At 50.6% G+C, this 21,630-nt stretch overlaps 1 protein-coding gene across 1 annotated transcript; it reads right to left on the bottom strand.

Moving 5' to 3' along the window:
* Positions 1 to 291: 291 nt before the first annotated feature.
* On the bottom strand, positions 292 to 12,190 carry LOC114449447 (voltage-dependent calcium channel gamma-7 subunit-like). The gene is made up of 5 exons (XM_028427138.1): positions 11,995 to 12,190; positions 9,831 to 9,917; positions 8,941 to 9,081; positions 3,723 to 3,868; positions 292 to 825 (listed from the first exon to the last, which is right to left on the bottom strand). Exons 1-5 carry the CDS (start codon positions 12,188 to 12,190, stop codon positions 292 to 294), a joined length of 1,104 nt encoding a protein of 367 aa, XP_028282939.1.
* Between the last annotated feature and the right edge of the window lie 9,440 nt (positions 12,191 to 21,630).

Below are 21,630 nucleotides of genomic sequence, written 5' to 3'. Positions count from 1 at the left end.
CCAGCATGTTCAAAGTTTTTGTTAAGTGTCTGTCTTCATCTCGGGCTCAGCTTCAGCGGTGAGTCATTCCTCCGCCCACCTGCCTCCCCCTCCTCCCCTCTTCCCCACTCCTTTTTGTTGATCTCCTTAAACCTCCTTCCTTCATCTCCTTTGCTGCAGCCCTCCTCCCACACACTTTCAGGATGTGTGTGTTTGTGTGTGTGTTTTGTCATGTGGTGTATAACAGAGGCAATCTAAACCCCCACCCCCCCAACCTCCACCCCAAACCCTCCCCCCCTTCTCTGCGGTAGCCTAGCATGGCGAAGCGCTCATCCGCATGTGTGTGTGGTAGCGTGGGGGAGGCACGGCGGAAGGCGGTGCCGCCATAGGCAGGGACTGCGGTGGGGGCCCGCTCGGGTGGGGGTGGGGGTGTTGGTGGGCGTGAGGGAGGCCGTGGGCATGAGAGGCCCTGGTTAAGGTGGAGGTGGCGCCTGGGTGAAGGGGGTGAGGGTAGGAGGAGGAGGTGGAGGAGGAAGAGGCCGGCTGGAGTTGGTAGCTGGCGGCTGATGAAGGCCCGGAGGAGGACGGCGTCGCCTGGGAGCTGCTGCCCCCCTTCGGAGCCGGCTGAGAGGGTGGAGTCTGGTTGAGCTGGATGGAGATGTCAGAGGAAACATCGGAGGCACTGCGGCCGCGCTGCGGTGGAGGCCAGGAGTCCGGGTGGAGGAACTGGCCGCTGTAGTCGCTGCAGTCGGACATGCGGGGGCGGTAGAGCGCGGGGTGGGGCCGGTACAGCTCCTCCTCAGCGTATCGCTTCATGAAGAGGTAGACGGACATCACGCCTGCACCCTGACGTGGAGACACAGAAAAAAAACATACAATTAATGACAAAAACACAGAGTGATGCGCCCTCTAGTGGTGGTTTGGATAAGTGAATAAATAAAACATCTGGTTTGGAGACTGAGATTCCCCTTCTGGCCACCAGGGGCTTTGAATTCTGACACTGATCTCAATATTTGGACTTTGCCACCATAATCTCAACATTTTATACTCATTGTTTTTGGACAGTGATCTCGCCTTAAACTCAAAATTCTGACATTAACCTCAAAATTCTTATTTTAATCTCAGAATTCAGTCTTTAATCTAAGAATTCGGACTTTAATCTCATCACCACACACCACACCACATCAGGAAGGCCCTGCAAACATGTGGCTACCCGAAGTGGGCACTCATCAAAGCCACAAAAACAAGACCCCCCAACAACAAGAAGAAGGACGACACCAGGCGGAGAAAGAACATCTCCATTCCATATGTGTCAGGAGTATCAGAGAAACTCCGCAGGATCTTCAACAACCATGACATCCCGGTCCATTTCAAACCTATGACAACACTGAGACAGAGACTGGTTCACCCGAAGGATAAGATTCCCAGGGAGAAACACAGCAATGTGATATATGCAGTCCAGTGCAGTGAGGAATGCTCTGATCTGTACATTGGAGAAACTAAACAACCACTCCACAGAAGAATGGCTCAGCACAGGAGAGCCACCTCCTCAGGACAAGACTCAGCTGTTCACCTCCACCTCAAAGACAAAGGACACTCCTTTGAGGACAACAATGTTCACATTTTAGACAGGGAGGAAAGGTGGTATGAAAGAGGAGTCAAGGAAGCATCTATGTTAAGCTGGAAAAACCTTCCCTTAACAGAGGTGGTGGCCTCAGACATCATCTTTCTACCACATACAATGCAGTGATTCCATCCATTCCCAGGAAGTTTGCACAGACTCACAGTAAGAACAAAGGGCTGTCAACCAGTCCCCCTCCGGCAGGTTCATAGTCGTTAGCCAGTCGTTAGACACACCTGGCCCAGTCAGCCAGAACATCACAGGTAAGTATGGAAACATTCAGTGCTATTGTTTTTAAGTTTTACCCAGACCCACCCACATAGGTCTGTAACCACATATAAACCATGTTTCCCCACTAAACAGTTAGAACTGATGAAGCTGCTTGGATGAGCAGCGAAACGTCTTCTAGAAAACTCTACAAGTCCAGACGCCTTGCTTCAACCTTCTCTACGTATGATGACCTGGATGACTGAGAATCTTCATCAACATTTGGATTTTACTTGTTCTATTTGGACTTTAATCTCCGGATGCTGACCTTAATTTCAAAATTCTAACAAAACAAAAATATAATTTTAATCTCAGAATTCAGTCTTTAATGTCAAAATTCTAACTTTAATCTAAGAATTTGGACATTAATTTTACAGCTCAGACTTTAATCTCTGGATGCTGACCTCAATTTTAAAATTCTAACATAACTAATCTATAAATTTAATCTCAGAATTCAGACTTTGATGTTAAAAATACATTATTGCTACATTATTATAATTTAATTTCCAATTTAATCCTACAACATGGACTTTAATCTCAGAATTCTGACATTAATCTCAGAATTTGAGGACTATCACAATCTGGAGTTTAATCTCAATAACTTGAACATGTTCAGACTTTGTTCTTAGTATTCTGAGATTACAGTCAGGATTCTGCTTCGTGCTGTGGCTCTAATCCTCTTCTGTAACAAACAGAGGCATTAATCCCGTTTTCAGTGAACTGAAAATACGACGATACGTTACGCAGACAAATTTCCTCAGTGGAGCCTCAAAATATGTAAAGTTATTTAAATGGAATGTAACTCCGGCACACGCGGCTTACTGAGTACAGTTTTGTTGGTAATTGGACATTTTGTAAACAGCTCATGCAAGTAAAGTGGATTTGAGGAGAATAAACACATCAAATGATGCTGAGAGATCCAACATCAGCACCACACCGCCACCAGGAGGCAGAGACATTAATAAACGCACCATGACTTCTGCAGAGTGTTCCTCAGAGAAATGATCAAAAATGTATTCATGTACAACATCAGCGCGACAACAACAAGGAATACTGATCAACCTGTGTGTGTGTGTGTGTGTGTGTGTGTGTGTGTGTGTGAGATGGAGAGATGGAAAGACAGCAAGGAAAGAGAAGAAGAAGAAGACAGGAGGATAATAATGAGAGAGAGGAGCAAGAAAGAAGAGGAGGAAAAAGGAGGGATGAAGAAGCAACTTTGTGAGAAGGAGATGAAGAGGAGATGAAGAGGAGTAAACAAGAGATAACAACAAACACACAGAGATACACAGAGGGAGCAATCACAAGTAAGATGGAGGACAAAACATACCAGGAAGGACAGAAGGAAAGTGAAAGGAGAGAAGACAGGATTAAAACAAAGTGAGAAAGAAAGACGAGAGAAGATAAGATGAAGAGGAGGAGGAGGAGGAGGAGGAGGAGAGCAGAGGGAGGAAGGAGGGATGGCACAGGATTAAAGAACTGCAGATAAAAGAAGAGAGAGGAGATAAAAGCAGAGGACACAGAGGGAGAAAGAAGCAGAGAAGAAGAGACAGGGGGAGATAAGAGGAGTGAAGGATGGAGGAGGACCCCCCCACCCCCACATCCACCCTCAGCGAGGAATATTCTGATGAAGCTGCTGCCCTCAAGTCTTCAAGCTATTAACATTTATGAATATTGATGACGGCTCCTACGCATCACTTTTTAAGTGTGTGTGTGTGTGTGTGTGCATGCTGGAGTGTACTTAGCTAAACTGCAGTTGGTCAGCAGCCAACAAGATTCCAACCAATCTGAGTGTGTGTGTGTGCCTGTGAGTGAGTGTGTGTGTGTGTGTGAGTGTGTGTGTGTGTGTGTCTCTCACCTCTTTGAGCAGGAAGGAGGAGGCGGCGAAGGCGAAGGACCAGCCATAGCGGTAGTGGAAGAACTGCTCGGGCTCTCTGGGCCGGTTCATGACCTCATCATTTATACTGGAGATATACAAGACCAGACCCACCACCAGGCTAAGCCCTGCGCACACACACACACACACACACACACACACACACAACCAACGCACACACACACACACACACACAGTGATAAAGGTGAAACTGTCTGTACACCACAGTATGAGTAGAGCATTGCACACATTCAGCCGCCTCCACATCTTGGAGAGGACACCCAGAAACCTGCAGTTCCACTAATGGCCACTTGAGGGCCGACTCCAAAAGTGTTATAAGTTATAAGTGTGACTGAGTTCTCTCAGCTGCTCCCTGAGGTTCTAGCAAGGTCAGACTGAGTCCCATGAGCAGTGGCTCCACCGTGTAATGACTCTCTCTGCCAGAAGGGGGAGACAAACACTCTGCACTGCAGCTGTACATTACTCAGTATAAATACAGATATTTAAACGTGGTTTGGCCAGAAAAAAACAAGTGTAAGGACACTGCTGTTTCTCCTCTGCTCCCCTGTAATACTAATCTCATCTGAATGGGCCTGTGTATGTGTGTGTGTGTATGTGTGTGTGTGTGTGTGTGTGCTCTGCAGTTGAAAAGCTAATGATAGCGTGTCCTGATTGTGCTGTAAATAGGCTCAGAAAACCCCAACAACAGGCACACACACACACACACACACACACACAGAGCGAAGCCTCATTAGGAGTGTGTCAGTTCCTCCCATGTCGACAGACTGAACCGCTGCAGCTGACCTGCAGAAAGCCTTCGTCACTGACACTAAACGCAGCACAGAGGCTTCACCTCACACAAACATGATCATAATGAGGATGATTATTAAACACAGACCTACGAGCAGCGTTCAGACTGTGCTGATCCAGATTCAGGTCTCAGTGTCGGGGTGACGCAGAGACTCTGCAGATCTGCTGCTGTGCTCCTGAACATGTGACTCCATGTCCGGGCAGCGTGTGGCGCTGTGCTGGGCAGACATCAATAATCGATCACCGTATTGAGGATTAGGTTTTCTATTCATCCTGTGTGTGTATGTGTGTTTTTATGTGTCCTCAAATTCTCACACGCTATGTTAAATAATGAGAAAAATATCCAAGTGCAGGGAGCGCTGCACTTCCCTCTGTTGGACATCAGATGGCAGCATTGCGACTAGATGCTCATCTCAGCCTCCAGCACACAATGTGAAGTGTGCATGAATGAGCACACACACACACACACACACACACACACAGAGGAGAGGGAGGCAGAGGAAGGACAGACAGAGGAAACAGCTGGTCCACAGACACCATGATGTGAACCTCAGGGTGACTGACGGGCGTTTTCATGACAGACCTGCACACAAAAAAGTCTGTGCTGCAAAAAATATGATGTCATTTTAATATTTTGCTTATATAAAATTTATGGTTCAGAGGAGGAGTTTCTGGCCTGGTATTGCAGATTTCTGTGGATGCTTTTTTAAAAGCTGACTGTGTGACCTGTGCTTTCTGTGTGTGTGTGTGTGTGTGTGTGTGTGAGATCACTCTTGGCTTGGTGACATTCCTGTGACATCCTGTGTCCAGTCAGCAGGCCACCATGCTAAGCTAGCATCTGTGAGGTAAAGCTCCCTCATGCACGATGAGGACGGTGATGTCATCCTGTCTGCTCTCGGAGACATCAGAAAAAATCCAAACAGCTATCAGCGCCAGGTTTGACCCTGTCCTGGAGGCAACGGACCAAAAAAAAAAAAAAAAAAAAAAAAAAAAAAAAAAAACCGCCACCGAGCCGGCCGCTGTGACACGAGGAGGTGATGTCACCCCGCTGGATCTCTGCCTCACAACAGGGCGGCGAGGCAAACGAGCTACACCTTCAGATAGAGAGGGATGACTTTGTTTACGTAATCATTACACAGTCATTGCTTCTGATGAATACTTCCTGACTCATTCTAGCCAATTAGGATTTAATTACAACAAAAACGTGCACAACACCAACAACACCAACAGCCTGCTTGCAGAACACACACTCATTAGCATGTCTCTTGGGCTTTTATTGTGAAATACACATTAATTGGCTTTATTTTCAAACTAAAAGCTCTTTGGTGTTTTTTGTCTCTTGGGCTTTTATTGTGAAAAAATGGGATTTTATACACATATTTACTGACTGTATTTAAAGTGTGAAGGTGTAAGTCCGCTTTGGCTCTCCTGAAACACACCTTCTTAACTTAAAGGACTTTTATTGTGAAATTTGCAGACACTCTCTGTAAGGACATGCTTTTATTTTGTAACAGTCACTAATACCCCGTTCACACTGGGGAAAAAAATGTGGCTTAAGCAGGATTCGGCCGCATCCTGATCAATCCAGATGTGTTTTTTTTTCCGAGTGTGAACACCTTAAATCCGGCTAGCGACGTGCTACTTCCGGTTAGCGACATGCTACTTCCGGTTCACGGGGTGCGACACGGGACAAAAAAAAAACTGACTCTGTATATTACGAGGCGCCACCTAGTGGTTTGGAGGACAGCAAACATGCTGGATGAAGCCGGATTGAGTGCGGACACAAGTGTGTGCTAGCCAGATTTGAAAATAGGTCTGAACGCATCCAGCTTAAAGGCTGTCTTTCTCCAGTGTGAACGGGGCCTAAGACCGTGGCCTTGGATCTCTTTAAGAAGAGCCGCACATCAGCTTCTTTAAGTTTTTTTAAGTCATGATGTCCTGGCTCGCAGGCAGCACTTGAACGCATCCCAGCGGTGTCAGCTGAGGTCAGAGCAGGTTCTGCACACAGCGGAGAGGAAAGCACCTCTCTGTGGAGCTCCGTGTGGAAACGGAAAGGTCTCCGCCAGCCTGAGGCTGAACGTCCTCAGTCTGCACACAGCTGTGAAGGTGAATCTCTCCATTTTTAATAGAGTGCCGTGTGGGTGTGTAAGAGTCTGATCAAACATTTCATCTGGTAACTTTCCACTCGGCTACGTGTCTGGAATAGTGAAGTGTGACGTCCACTTACTGCACCGTTGGAGGAACGAACCTCCTGATTGAAATGTCAAACTGCAACAAAGCCTGGTTGGAACTTCTCAGCAGAAGCCCCTCAGCCATCCATCACATCGCAGAGAGACAGACGGGCCCAGAGCAATTATCTGACATGACATCCCGCTCACCGCTCAGCCTGACGAGCACACGCAGGAGGCTCTCATCATTAACCCGTGAGAACTTCAGACCAGCTCATCCAACAGGCCGGAGAAGGAGGACCACGGACGGACACGAGGCTCTAAAGGTCGCCATGTTGACATCCACCTGAACTACAGGTGAGGAGGTGGAGCATGGGTGGAGTCCAGGTGGATACAGGGACACGTGTGTCTGTAGTGTGGAGGTCAGCCACTGCTAGCATAGCTGTTAGCATCCATTCAACACCCCAGCTTTAATCATCCTACAGGAAGGACCTCCTGTGTTCTGTGGGGAATAATGATGGAGGTGCGCCTTCCTGCTCCTTCTCCATCTCTGCTGCCTCCTTCTCCATCTCTGCTGCCTCCACCTCCGCTGCCTCCACCTCCGCCTCTCTCTGCTGCCTCCACCTCTGCCTCTCTCTGCTGCCTCCAGCTCTGCCTCTCTCTGGTGCCTCCAGCTCTGCCTCTCTCTGGTGCCTCCAGCTCTGCCTCTCTCTGGTGCCTCCACCTCTGCCTCTCTCTGCTGCCTCCAGCTCTGCCTCTCTCTGCTGCCTCCACCTCTGCCTCTCTCTGCAGCCTCCAGCTCTGCTGCCTCCACCTCTGCCTCTTTCTGCTGCCTCCACCTTTCCTCTCTCTGCTGCCTCCACCTCTGCCTCTTTCTGCTGCCTCCACCTTTCCTCTCTCTGCTGCCTCCAGCTCTGCTGCCTCCAGCTCTGCCTCTCTCTGGTGCCTCCACCTCTGCCTCTCTCTGCTGCCTCCAGCTCTGCCTCTCTCTGCTGCCTCCAGCTCTGCCTCTCTCTGCTGCCTCCAGCTCTGCCTCTCTCTGCTGCCTCCAGCTCTGCCTCTCTCTGCAGCCTCCAGCTCTGCTGCCTCCACCTCTGCCTCTCTCTGCTGCCTCCACCTTTCCTCTCTCTGCTGCCTCCACCTCTGCCTCTCACTGCTGCAGTCTCTAAAGCAGACAGCGGAGCTGCTCTTCTGTCACACATCAGTCCCGACACTTTTCTCCACCTGCACTCCCCTCTCCACCTCTTTTTCCCCACACTCCCCTTCTCAGTGAACTGTCGACCCTTGGTACTTAAACTCCTGCACCTTCTTGACCTCCACCCCCTGTGAGCTCACTGCTCCTCTTCCCTGCCACACATGTATTTTGTCTTACTACAGCTGACTTCGTTCCTCCTCTGTCCAGAGAAAAACCTCCACCTCTCCAGGTGTTCCTCCACCTGCAGTGTCCTCCACACACACACATCATTGTCCTCAGACATTCCTGTCAGACCTCATCAGTCAAACTGTCCATCACATTAACATGGAGATCTGTGGGAATTGACTAACTTTTGAAGCCAGCCCTCAAGTGGACGCTGGTGGAACTGCAGCCTTTTTGTTTTAGTTTGAGCTCCAGAGATTCTGCTTTGCTAGAAGTTCATCTGATCTCTTAATTCTGAGCTACTATAATAAAGTATATCCTAGACGTGGCTTCTTGGGTCACCTCTTTAGGACACACACCTTTTTGGTTCACATTTTAAACCTGCAAATCAAAACATCAACAGATCTGTGACTCCTAACCTGCACTGACCCCCTGTGCTTGTTTGTTTTTGCTGCTGCAGAAAAACAAAAGAACGCGTCTGCAGACGACGAGGTGGAAATGACTCCAAACCTGAGCCGCTCCTTAATCCGCGCCTTTCTTTAAGCCTTTTTTATCTGCTGCGGCAGGATGAGCTTTAAATCTTCGCCATCGTGGAAATGTAAAGTCAGGCTGACCCCGGAGCAGCAGAGGAGGGTTCACAGTTCAGTTTAATCACTTCATCATAAACCTCTGAGCGTATCTGGCAGGAGAAGGTTCCTTAGAGGAGGCGCATGTGTCGCATTAGCTGGATGGAGCTTCTACTTTTGGCACTCGCAGTAAGTAGCATTTTGATCGTCTCTGTGTGTGTGTAGACCCTCCAAGCTCAGAGCTGGACTCCCAGCCTGCTCTGCAGCCTTTAAAACGTGGCTTTGCAGTGAAGCCTTACCTGACAGGATGAAGAATATTCCGGACACAAAGGCCAGGATGGTGCGCTGCGGCCGGATGTGTCCGATGTTGCTGATGACGAATGCGGTGAACACAAAGAGCAGGGAGACCATGGGGAAGGGAGTGGCGGTGCGGACCATTTCTGCAGGACAGAAGGCAGGAAAGGGTTAACCAAACTGTGTCCTCCAATCACAGCTCAGCAGGTTTGCTTTAAAGGACCAACATGTGGGAGGCAGTGGCATCTAGTGGTGACTTTGCAGATTGCAACCGATCAATATTATGAGCTGCTTTTACAGATCAGTATGAGCCCAGAGATCTGATACCTGATCAGACCCTAGAGCTGGGTTATCAGTCCTGCAGGCTACAGGCTAGCTAACAATATACGGTTTTTACAAGTTAGCATGTTGACGTTATACTCATAGGGTCTGGGAACTTACAGGAAGAGTTTGATCATTTTTCTGTTTTTAAGTTCTGACACATCCAGGTATCACGTTAGCTTCCCCCGAGCGTTAGGTTGAGTAAGATTCATGACTTATTCAGCATCCTCTCCCGCCGAGCCGGCCGCGGTGTTATGACTCGCACGCCCACCTCGGGACATTTATCTAGCATTAAACGGGCCGCATGTTTCTGTGTTTCTTCAAAGAGGCAGAGCTGCGGGTGAGGAGGGGGGAGGAGGATGGGTAGAGAGGGAGGGGGGGGAGGCGTTTAAGGCCGGTTCACAGCGTCAACATGTTTAATCATTAAAACAGCTCAGAGTCAGAACACAGCGGCCTTCAGAGTAAAAGCACAGATTCACCTCAACAGGAGTATGTTCTGAAACGAGCTCAGAGTGATCTGTGATCGACTGCCTGTCCTTAAATGAGGTGATAACGGTGCATACATGTGACTTACTGAGTATGTTGGCTGTGTTCTCTGTGGTGATCTCTATCTCTGGCTCGGTGAAATACTCGGACGCCACACATCTGCCCTTCTCAGGACCTGAGGGAGGAAAACACACACGAGTGGGGTCAGAAACAATATGGACGGATCTCCATATGGAAACGACATCAAAACAAACAAACACACACAGAGGTTAAAATAACACAGAGGAAGGGCAGACAGCCAGACGGACAGGGATTTAAAGAAAACAAAGGACGAGAGAGAGGAGGAGGAGGAGAGGATGAGGAGCGAGGAGGAGAGAGAGGAGGACAGAGGAGGAGGAGAGGATGAGGAGGAGGAGCGAGGAGGACAGAGGAGGAGAGAGGAGGAGAGAGAGGACAAGAGAGAGGAGGAGGAGGAGGAGGAGAGGATGAGGAGCGAGGAGGACAGAGAGGAGGAGAGAGAGGAGGACAGAGGAGGAGGAGAGGATGAGGAGGAGGAGCGAGGAGGAGAGAGGAGGAGAGAGAGGAGGAGAGAGAGGACAAGAGAGAGGAGGAGGAGGAGGAGGAAGAGGAGAGGATGAGAGGACAAGAGAGAGGAGGAGGAGGAGAGGACAAGAGAGAGGAGGAGAGAGAGGATGAGAAAGGAGGAGGAGGAGGAGAGAGAGGACGACAGAGGAGGAGGAGGAGGAGGAGGAGGAGAGGACAAGAGAGAGGAGGAGGAGGAGAGGACAAGAGAGAGGAGGAGGAGGAGGAGGAGGAGGAGGAGGAGTAGAGAGAGGGCCACAGAGGAGGAGGAGGAGGAGGAGGAGGAGAGAGAGGAGGAGGAGGAGGAGGAGGAGAGGACAAGAGAGAGGAGGAGGAGGAGGAGGAGGAGGAGAGGACAAGAGAGAGGAGGAGGAGGAGGAGGAGGAGGAGTAGAGAGAGGACCACAGAGGAGGAGGAGGAGGAGGAGGAGGAGAGAGAGGAGGAGGAGGAGGAGGAGGAGGAGGAGGAGTAGAGAGAGGACCACAGAGGAGGAGGAGGAGAGGACAAGAGAGAGGAGGAGGAGGAGGAGGAGGAGGAGGAGAGAGAGGACCACAGAGGAGGAGGAGGAGAGGACAAGAGAGAGGAGGAGGAGGAGGAGGAGGAGAGAGGACGTAAAGAAGGAAGCACCAAGGCAGAGAGTGGAAGTGAGAGAAAAAAGTGAATTAGAGGCAGAGACAGTCTGAGGTCGGGAGGTTCAGGAGAAAACAAGGTCTGAGCCGAGAGAGAGAGAGGAGCTGAATGCAGACACCACCATTAACCACACACACACACACACACACACACACACACACAAATGCCACCAGCGTTTTCCTCCTCTGACCTTTTGTACCAGGCGTCAGACAACAGGGAAACACAAACATGGCCGCCTCCCCAGAGCGACACCACCCTGACCCGAAACGCAGAGACTGTCGCTGCAATAAGGACAGCTATTTGTATCCACTGTGCGTGCGTGATCCTTTGGCATCAACACATTTATTCATATTTCCACCGAAACCATTTAAAGCTGCAGTGTGGGGAGATTTGTCTCCCCCTTGTGACAGAGTGAGAGATTACAGCACACACTGTCAGCAGGTATGACTGGCAGGGGGCTCTCGTCTGATTGGTCAGAATATGCTCCAACCCCAGAAGAGTTATGATCTTGTTTTTTTGCAGACATGCTAACCGATACCTGCTAGTTTTTAAAGATCCTTGGTTTGTTCTGATTGGTTGTTTAGCTTCAGTTAGACACTAATGATGCTCCAAAACATCAGGTGCTACATGCTAATGCTAAGCTAGCTTGCAGCTCAGAGAACAAGCAGAGAGAAATACATTTATAGGCTAATCTGAGATTTTCACATCTCACAAAACTCCAAAAAATGACAACCTTAGCTCGCGAACATGGATTTCTAGTAGCTGTCACAATAACTCATTTAAATATTTGATTATTAAGTTCTGTTGAACGCATCCCACTGCTGCAAAACTGCACCCAAAGGCTGACGGGAGGAGGTGCATCTCTTTGGGTTTCTCTTGGTGTCTCCGCTCATGCACACACAGCTCTGCCTCCACCTCACTGCACCCTGTACTCCATTATTCCTGCGTCCACGGACCACAGACTGTGAAGGAGCACCAGCAGGATCATGGAGTCACAGCTGGACAAACGAAGAAGAATCAGCGGCGGAGCTGCTACCGACCTGCCACGAAGCAGACCCTCCACAGGCCTGAGTGCAGCGCCATCTTCACCTCGGTGGTCTGGTTCTGCTGCAGCACGATTCCCTCCTCCATCAGCAGCCAGTAGTCTGTCGACACGGCGACGCCCACCAGCAGCAGGCCGCACGCCCCGAAGACCGACGAGAGCAGCGTCAGGGCCCTCGTACTGAAGGAACTCATCTGAGGAGAGAAAGTCAGGAAGACATGAAGACATCAACGATGACAAGAAGGCGGACTGATCGATTGGATGTATTGATTTTTTTTTTTTTTTTTTTTAATATGCACGAGCAGCTGAGGGAGGCATGAATATGAGGGCGAGGGATGATTTTCTTCAAATATGAATGCACCCTCAAATAACCTTGGAAAAACTGTCAGTGCAGCATCAACACCACAAACTGCCTCTCTGCACAAAGTGAAGGCAGCTCCATGTTGGTCTGAGCAGGAAAATCCACATTTCAGGTCAGATCAGTCGGAATAATGAACAATATGTTCAGAAAAATCAATCAGAGCGTGACACCAGAAACAAAAGGTTTAAAAAACGATGCTGTGAACGGTAACGTCATGTTTTGGAGGCTGTTTGTCAGGCTTCCAGGTGACCTGCAGTGCCGTTTAACACTCACTAGGTGGCAGAATCGCTGCCTCTGCTGTGTATCACTTTAACTGAGAAACGTCCTCCTCTCTCTCTCTCTCTCTCTCTCTTACATACACACAAACACACACTGAGCCTCATCCATTCAGTCAAAATGGAGGTCACATTCACCACGCTGAGGACTGCTCACCACAAAGTCAACACACACTCAGAGCGCCGCCGCCTGGCGTCCTCTCATATGGAATGAAAGCAGCTCGTCTCTGCCGTGGGTTCCATGAGCTGAAGCCTGCTGTTTACATCACCTGCAGCACCGACTCCTCATTAACACTGAAGGCCATTCGCGCTGATGCAGCTCCAATAAAACGTGCCGCAGGCTGCATGTGCGGTCCTGACAAGGTGTTGTTTCAGGAGTGTGGGCGCATTTTTACAGGATATAAAGTGAGAGAGTGCTGCAACTACAACAACTCAGAACTTTGATTCCAAGAAATATTAACAAGCAAAGCATATGGAGGTCAACGGCAGCATGTGTAGCGCCATCTTGTCCTAGCAGAGATGGTGATGTCACTGGTTTGGTCGGTGTTGAAGTCTGACAGTAGCTAGCATTAGCTAACCATCAGTGACAGCTTTGACAATGACTACCATGCTCAAACTGACAAGACTGCAGACAGCAGGGGGCTCCACTGGCCTCTTTCCTTACTGCCGCGCCACTGCTAAATGCTAATAGCTGATCGATGGCGTGCAGACCTGGTTCTGTGAGCCGGAAAGTCAAACATTAGAGGCGGCCATGTTTGACTGTCCATAAAGACAATAAAGACAATAAAAAATGAAAGTGGACTTCCTTGTTTGTTGGTGGTAATCACTGTCAAAGCCCTCACTGCTGGTTAGCTAATGCTAGCTGCTGTCGGATTTCCACACCAACCAACCCAGTGACATCGCTGTCTCCCCCAGGACACAAGGATGCTATGCATGATTGGACAATTGTGATTATTTTAAGATTCAGGCAGGCTGTTATAAAGAAGCTTCTCTGGGACTGAAAATGTTGTTTACGAGGCTGAGAAGGCGATAAGAGACGGGCCGAGGACAGAACCAGCTCCGCAGACAAGATCAGACCTGGACAGATAAGAAGCAGAAAGAAAGTCGCTGTCAGGCAGCAGGAGAGCGAGACGTGACCTCATCACTCATGTAAGACGGCGCACTCAGCAGTGTGTGAGACAACATCAGCAGCCACGGCAGGGGTGTGGCGGTGGTCACATGTGACGCAAAACAGTCCAGCTCGGACACAAGTGGCTCAAAAATTCACAGGAACGTCTTTGGAAGTCGTAAGAAGCTGGAGACAGACGATGCAGGCGGAGACGCGACAGAGTCGCCTCCTCTGAGGGAGACAAAGGTGGTTTGTGCTCAGCTTGTGTAAATAAGCATCAGTCTAAGTGCTGGAAATGTCAGGAGAGGCAGTCAGGCGCCGCCGAGTCAGAGCACACAGATCCATCCTGCACTGAGAGACACAGCCGAGGACCTGCAGGACTCAGATAACTGTCTCAGCACAGCACGTCATTCAGGCTGCAGGGTGATGACTTCAGACCTCAGGGAAGGACTGCAGAGGAGGATGGGGGTTAAACATTGGTCTGTGTGTTCCTAAAAAACCTGAAGGAACAGGTCACAAACTGAAGTCAGTTTCCATCGCAGGGTAGCCAGGCTTCCTCTGCAAGACCAGGTGACAGGTTTAGAAGTCTGGGAAAGGCTCTGAGTCTGCCTCTCTTTGTCCTCAGGTTACCTGACAAAGACGTCCCCTCTGGGCGGCTCCTCTTAGAGAGACGGTGAAAAGGTAGAGCGAAGCCCCGAGGCCGACCCAGTTCCTGCTGGTCAGAGAGGAGCTGCCGGCGAGCCCCCCAGGAGGAGCCGAGGTGAGCTGCTGGAGACGGACCGGTGAGGACGCGTCAAACAGACCTGACAGGTGAAAGTTAAAGATATTGATTCAACTTCAGCAGCGATAAGGAGACTGAAGACACCTCAGCTCTGGTATGTTTTAGAATCGCTTCACCAAACTGTCCATCACTTTGTTGGACTTTTCTGTGTGTAACCATGGCAACGATAGGTGTGTTTGAGATGGATCAATGAAAACTTCTACCAAAAAGTGTGAGAGAAAACAAACTGAAGATTATGCTAACTTAAAACCCCCCACACACACACACTCTGAACCAGCCTCTGTTTGCTGAGATAGCTGCAAACAAATGGACTGGGATGAGTTTCTCTTTGTAGTCTAAGCCTTGAGAATGTAACCACAATTCCCAGGTTGCACCAGCTGCTGTGTGTGTGTGTGTGTGTGTGCGATGTAATAAATTACAGCTGAATGGAGCAGTGGTGCTTGGGAACAAACAGTGCGAGGTAATGATGTGGGGAAAGAAAGACTGAGGGGAAGGAGGGGGAGGAACTACAGGAGGAGGAGAGAGGGAGGGTGCTGTGGACTCCGAGGGTGGAGGAAGAAGTTAAAGGTGTAGCAGGGAGGAACTATTCTATCGATCTATCAATCAACTGCTTTACATTCTTCCATCTTAAAAAATTTGAAAAGCATGCTTACATGTTAGCATGCTAAGCAGCTAGCCATAGGATTTACCTTAATACCATTATGTACCACTAGATGGTACAGTGAGTCAGTGAAGCACTCATTCCAGCATAAGAGGAAGAGACAGACAGAGCTGGTTTTCTCTCTCTCTCTCTTGGTCGCCATCGTTCCCTGAAATGGAAGGAAGTGGCGGAAGCTAAAAAACAATCAAGAGCAGGAAGAGAGTGACAACCAGCCAATACTCCGCACAGGGTCCACCCGGAGGATTGGCTGATGTTTTTAGTGTTTTATAGCTTCCACAGATGATTCATATTCTTCGCTTTAATGTGAAACTGCCGAACTAATCGGTTGCTATCGGATTGTAAAGAGAAGTTACACTATCCATCCATCCATCCATCTTCTACCGCTTATCCGGGGCCGGGTCGCGGGGGCAGCAGTCTAAGCAGGGACACCCAAACTTCCCTCTCACCAGACACTTCCTCCAGCTCCTCTGGGGGAATCCCGAGGCGTTCCCAGGCCAGCCGAGAGACATAGTCTCTCCACCGCGTCCTGGGCCTTCCCCGGGGCCTCCTCCCAGTGGGACATGCCCGGAACACCTCCCCAGGGAGGCGTCCAGGAGGCATCCGAACCAGATGCCCGAGCCACCTCAGCTGGCTCCTCTCGATGTGGAGGAGCAGCGGCTCTACTCCGAGCTCCTCTCGGGTGACTGAGCTTCTCACCCTATCTCTAAGGGAGCGCCCAGCCACCCTTCGAAGGAAACTCATTTCGGCCGCCTGTATTCGCGATCTCATTCTTTCGGTCACTACCCAAAGCTCATGACCATAGGTGAGGGTAGGAACGTAGATTGACCGGTAAATCGAGAGCCTCGCCTTCCGGCTCAGCTCCTTCTTCACCACAACAGACCGGTACAGCGACCGCATTACTGCGGAAGCTGCACCGATCCGTCTGTCAATCTCCCGCTCCATTTTCCCCTCACTCGTGAACGAGACCCCGAGATACACAAACTCCTCCACTTGGGGCAGGAGCTCTCCTCCGACCCAGAGAGGACAGACTACCTTTTTCCGGTCGAGAACCATGGCCTCAGACTTGGAGGTGCTGATTCTCATCCCAGCCGCTTCACACTCGGCTGCAAACCGTCCCAGTGCACACTGGAGGTCCCGGCTCGATGAAGCCAACAGGACAACATCATCTGCAAAAAGCAGAGATGAAATCCTATGGTTCCCGAACCAGATCCCCTCCGGTCCCTCGCTGCGCCTAGAAATTCTGTCCATAAAAATTATGAACAGAACCGGTGACAAAGGGCAGCCCTGCCGGAGTCCAACATGCACTGGGAACAGGTCTGACTTACTGCCGGCAATACGAACCAAACTCCTGCTCCGGCCATACAGGGACCTAACGGCCCTCAGCAGAGGGCCACGGACCCCATACTCCCAGAGCACCTCCCACAAGATGCCGCGAGGGACACGGTCGAACGCCTTCTCCAAGTCCACAAAACACATGTGGACTGGTTGGGCGAACTCCCATGAACCCTCCAGCACCCTGCGGAGGGTATAGAGCTGGTCCAGTGTTCCGCGGCCAGGACGAAAACCACATTGCTCCTCCTTAATCCAAGGTTCGACTATAGGCCTAATTCTCCTCTCCAGTACCCTGGCGTAGACTTTCCCAGGGAGGCTGAGGAGTGTGATCCCCCTGTAGTTGGAGCACACCCTCCGGTCCCCCTTTTTAAAAAGAGGGACCACCACCCCGGTCTGCCAGTCCAGCGGCACTGCCCCCGATTGCCACGCGATGTTGCAGAGGCGTGTCAACCAAGACAGCCCCACAACATCCAGAGACTTAAGGTACCCAGGGCGAATCTCATCCACCCCCGGTGCCTTGCCGCCGGGGAGCTTTTTGACTACCTCGGCAACTTCAGCACAGGTGATGAACGAGTCCACCACTGAGTCATCAGCCTCCGCTTCCATAATGGAAGGCGTGTTGGTGGGATTGAGGAGGCCCTCAAAGTACTCTTTCCACCGTCCAACCACCCCCTCAGTCGAGGTCAACAGCTCCCCACCTCCACTGAATACAGTGTTGGCAGAGTACTGCTTCCCCCTCCTGAGGCGCCGGACGGTTTGCCAGAATCTCTTTGAGGCTGACCGATAGTCCTCCTCCATGGCCTCCCCGAACTCCTCCCAGGCCCGAGTTTTTGCCTCTACAACTGCCCTTGCTGCAGCACGCTTGGCCTGCCGATACCTATCAGCTGCTTCAGGAGTCCCACAAGCCAACCAGGCCCGATAGGACTCCTTCTTCAGCTTGACGGCATCCCTGACCTCCGGTGTCCACCACCGGGTCCGGGGATTGCCGCCACGACAGGCACCAGAGGCCTTGCGGCCGCAGCTTCGGACTGCTGCATCGACAATGGAGGTGGAAAACATAGTCCACTCCGACTCAATGTCTCCAGCCTCCCTCGGAATCTGGGTGAAGCTCTCCCGGAGGTGGGAGTTGAAGATCTCCCTAGCGGAGGGTTCGGCCAAACGCTCCCAGCAGACCCGCACAGTACGTTTGGGCCTGCCGGGCCCGTCCAGCCTCTTCCCCCGCCAACGGATCCAACTCACCACCAGGTAGTGATCAGTTGACAGCTCAGCCCCTCTCTTCACCCGAGTGTCCAAAACACAAGGTCGAAGGTCGGCTGACACGATTACAAAATCGATCATCGACCTCCGGCCTAGGGTGTCCTGGTGCCAGGTGCACCGATGGACAACCTTGTGCTCGAACATGGTGTTCGTTATGGACAAACCATGCCCAGCACAGAAGTCCAATAACAAAACACCACTCGGGTTCAGATCGGGGAGGCCGTTCCTCCCAATCACGCCTCTCCAGGTGTTACTGTCACTGCCCACGTGGGCGTTGAAGTCTCCCAGCAAGATGACAGAGTCCCCGGTTGGGGTGCCATCCAGCACCCCTCCCAGAGACTGTAAGAAGGTCAAGTACTCTACACTGCTGTTCGGCGCATACGCCGAAACCACAGTGAGAGACCTCTCCCCAACCCGGAGGCGCAGGGAGGCGACCCTCTCACATACTGGGGAAAACTCCAACACATGGCAGCTAAGCTGTGGGGCTATAAGCAAGCCCACACCAGCCCGCCGCCTCTCACCATGGGCAACTCCAGAATAGAAGAGAGTCCAACCCCTCTCAAGGAGTTGAGTTCCAGAACCCAAGCTGTGCGTGGAGGCGAGCCCGACTATATCTAGTCGGTACCGCTCGGCCTCCCGCACAAGCTCAGGCTCCTTCCCCCCCAGCGAGGTGACATTCCATGTCCCCAGAGCCAGTTTCTGTGTCCGGTGATCAGGTCGCCGAGGCCCCCGCCTTCGACTGCCACCCAATCCACTCTGCACCGGCCCCTTACGGTTCCTCCCACCGGTGGTGGGCCCATGGGAGGTCGGCCCCACGTCGCTCCTTCGGGCTAAGCCCGGCCGGGCCCCGTGGGGAAAGGCCCGGCCACCAGGCGCTCGCATTCGAGCCCCAACCCCGGGCCTGGCTCCAGGGTGGGGCCCCGGCTGCGCCATACCGGGCGACGTCACGGTCCTCGATTTTGCTTGCCTCATAAGGGGGTTTTTGGACCGCTCTTAGTCTGGCCCATCACCCAGGACCTGTTTGCCTTGGGAGACCCTGCTGGGGGCATTAAGCCCCCGACAACATAGCTCCTAGGATCATCTGGGCACTCAAACCCCTCCACCACAGTAAGGTGGCGGTCCATGGACACTAATTTAACAAAAAGTGCATCAGAATGAAATCTCCTACCCGACCTTTAACGCCAGCGGCGGGGCATCCAGCCACCTGCCACACAAAACACAAACATGGACGTCTGTGGGGATTGGTTCGCTTTTAGAGGCGGGCTGGACCGTAATGATGATGATGATTTCCACACGGACCCCCCCACCTCGCTCTCTCTTTCCCGCCAGCACCAGGCTGATTTTTTGTTTGTTGTTCTGACAGAGATGAAAAAGACTATTTTATAAATCCATGAAGATCCTCCGTCCGTCTGTCTGTTCAGAGAAACAAAAAGCTTCCTGTCCCAATGACAGCTCTGAAAACCATGTGAGAGGAGACTGAAGCTGCTTCATCAGTCCGCAGGTTTGAAACCACACCGCCGAGGTAAACATGGATTATTCATCTCTATGTGTCTTTCAGGGGTCAAAGGTCAGCTGTGAGGAGGCGGAGCTGCTCACAGGGGGATTTATTCGTCTTCATTATTATTGCCCTGTCGTTTTCATTGTACATTTGCATCTTCATACTTTCACTGAATGACTTTACATAATCAGCACCCTGAGGCTCTGCTGGCTTTACCCCCCCCCCCCCCCCCATCTTACTAAAGTAAACACAGAGCACGATTCAGGTTTTATTTGGATTCATTAATCATTTGTTATTAGAGGCTTACAGGATCCTCCTCAATGAGGTCCGGCTCCATGAATGAGTGCGCGATACTAATTAAAGCATTAACGCGGCTGGAGGAGTGATAATAAGTTCTCTTAATCAGGAGCTTTGTGAATCTGAATTAATTTGTGGAAAGAGGCCGTTTACTTCATAAGGAGCTCATTGTGCAGCGAGACGTTTGTATCCAGCATCAACCAGGTGATGACTGTTTCAGAGGGTTTAATCCTCACTTAATGAAAAAATAAAGTTCCAGTCCTGACCGAGGCGGACGGACGAGCTGCGTCTGTTCATATAAAACTCCGATGGTAATCTGGGATTAATCTGGGATTTCTACACAAACACATGAGTCATCGTTTACATCATCGTGTGAAAAGAATCCTTGAAGATGTTAAAGAAAAGCACATTTATCTGGGAGCTGTAAGGTTTGGATCAAAGATTTGAGACATCTGTGGAACCCTGAAGGGTCGAACCACGAAGCGAGGTGGCTCCACAGAGCTGCACGTCACAGATCGTAACCGGTGTCACAGCGTACCGTGAATTTAGGCCCTGTTCACACTGGAGAAAGTCAGCTATAGTAGGATTGAGCCCAGACAGCCTTTAAACTGGATGCGTTCAGACCTATTTTCAAATCTGGCTCGCACACACTTGTGTCCGCACTCAATCTGGCTTCATCCAGCATGTTTGCTGTCCTCCAAACCACTAGGTGGCACCTCGTAATATACAGAGTCTGTTCCCGCCGCGGTAGGACCGCGTGTGCGCATGTGTCATGCGGTTGTTTGTCCCGTGTCACACCCTGTGAACCAGAAGTAGCACATCACTAACCGGACGTACATTTGCGTTCACACCTGAGCCACATTTGAGCCAATCCAGTTTGATTTCAGGCCGCATCCTGATCAATCCAGATGTGTTTTTTTCTGAGTGTGAACACCTCGAATCCGGCTGTATCCAGTTTGATTTCAATCGATTCGAGGATTCGAGGTGTTCACACTCAGAAAAAACACATCTGGATTGATCAGGATGCAGCCGAATCCTGCTTAAGCCACATTTTTTTCCCCAGTGTGAACGGGGTATAAGACTCCACAGGCTACGCTAACCTGCTAATCTGGCTTTGTGGCGCTAATATCCACTACGTGGCCAAAAGTAAACGGACGCCATCTGCAGTCTGTTTTTAGTTGTAAAGGTGAAATCTTAACGCTGCAGTCTAACAGATGATTGTTTGCATTATTAATTGATTGTCCGTGAATAATCAATCAGCGTATTCTGACATTTCATGGACAGGCCAGAGGAACCTCTCCTGAAAACATTCCTGTTTCCATTGTTGCAGCAGATTATCTGATGATAACTTTGTGGTGTCCACATACTTTTGTCCATCTGATAAAAATCTAACAGATTCAGAACAAATGATGCACAAATAAACAGATTATAAATAAAAAGCTGTGCCTGCCCGTTAACTGGCTTTGTGTGGGAAGTCAGGCTGATTAATTGGTTGACCAGTGATGGGACTAATATTGATTAGCTTGTTCTAATGGCACCTGTCACTGGGATATATTACACAGCAAAAAACAGATGGCCGGATGAGAGGGGCAGGAATTAACTGGATAAACTGGACACCAGAGCCATGCAGGGTTTCTTCAGAAGCATGACAAGACTGTGTGTGTGTGTTTGTGCCATTGTGTAACTGACTCACGACTCTGAATGAAGCACAATCTACCATGAAGAGGAGAGGGGAAGACATGAAAGCAGCCATTGGCCAGAACATGGAGGAGAGCAACCAACAGCTGAGCACCACAAAACTACACTTCCCATGGAGCCGGGCGGGGCGGGCTCCACAGATGGCGTTCCCAGGTTAGTTAGGGGTGGAGGGGGCTGATTTCTGTTGAGAAGGCAATATGTCCCTCTGTCAGCAGAGAGGAGCTGGAGCCAACTGGCAGGAGAAGAGATGATATTTAAAGAAGGGGAGGACGGAGGACAGGATGGAGAGAGGGTGGGGGGGGGGCTGGAAACGTCTTCTGGAAATTAATTTGTAGGGCGGGATGAGGACGGAAAGGGAAGGATGGG

This window comes from Parambassis ranga, chromosome 2 (genome assembly GCF_900634625.1).
Source record: "Parambassis ranga chromosome 2, fParRan2.1, whole genome shotgun sequence".
In the NCBI taxonomy this organism is placed as follows: domain Eukaryota; kingdom Metazoa; phylum Chordata; class Actinopteri; family Ambassidae; genus Parambassis; species Parambassis ranga.
This window is presented reverse-complemented; position numbering and strand designations above follow the sequence as displayed.

What these genes read in the sequence shown, in the direction of transcription:
- LOC114449447 (XM_028427138.1), bottom strand. Translation starts at nt 12,190, where the DNA reads ATGAGTTCCTTCAGTACGAGGGCCCTGACGCTGCTCTCGTCGGTCTTC. An exon ending in GAGGGTCTGCTTCGTGGCAG is followed by an intron (nt 9,918 to 11,994) that starts GTCGGTAGCAGC and finishes TTCCTCCCTCAG; the next exon opens with GTCCTGAGAAGGGCAGATGT. An exon ending in AATATTCTTCATCCTGTCAG is followed by an intron (nt 3,869 to 8,940) that starts GTAAGGCTTCAC and finishes GTGTGTGCGCAG; the next exon opens with GGCTTAGCCTGGTGGTGGGT.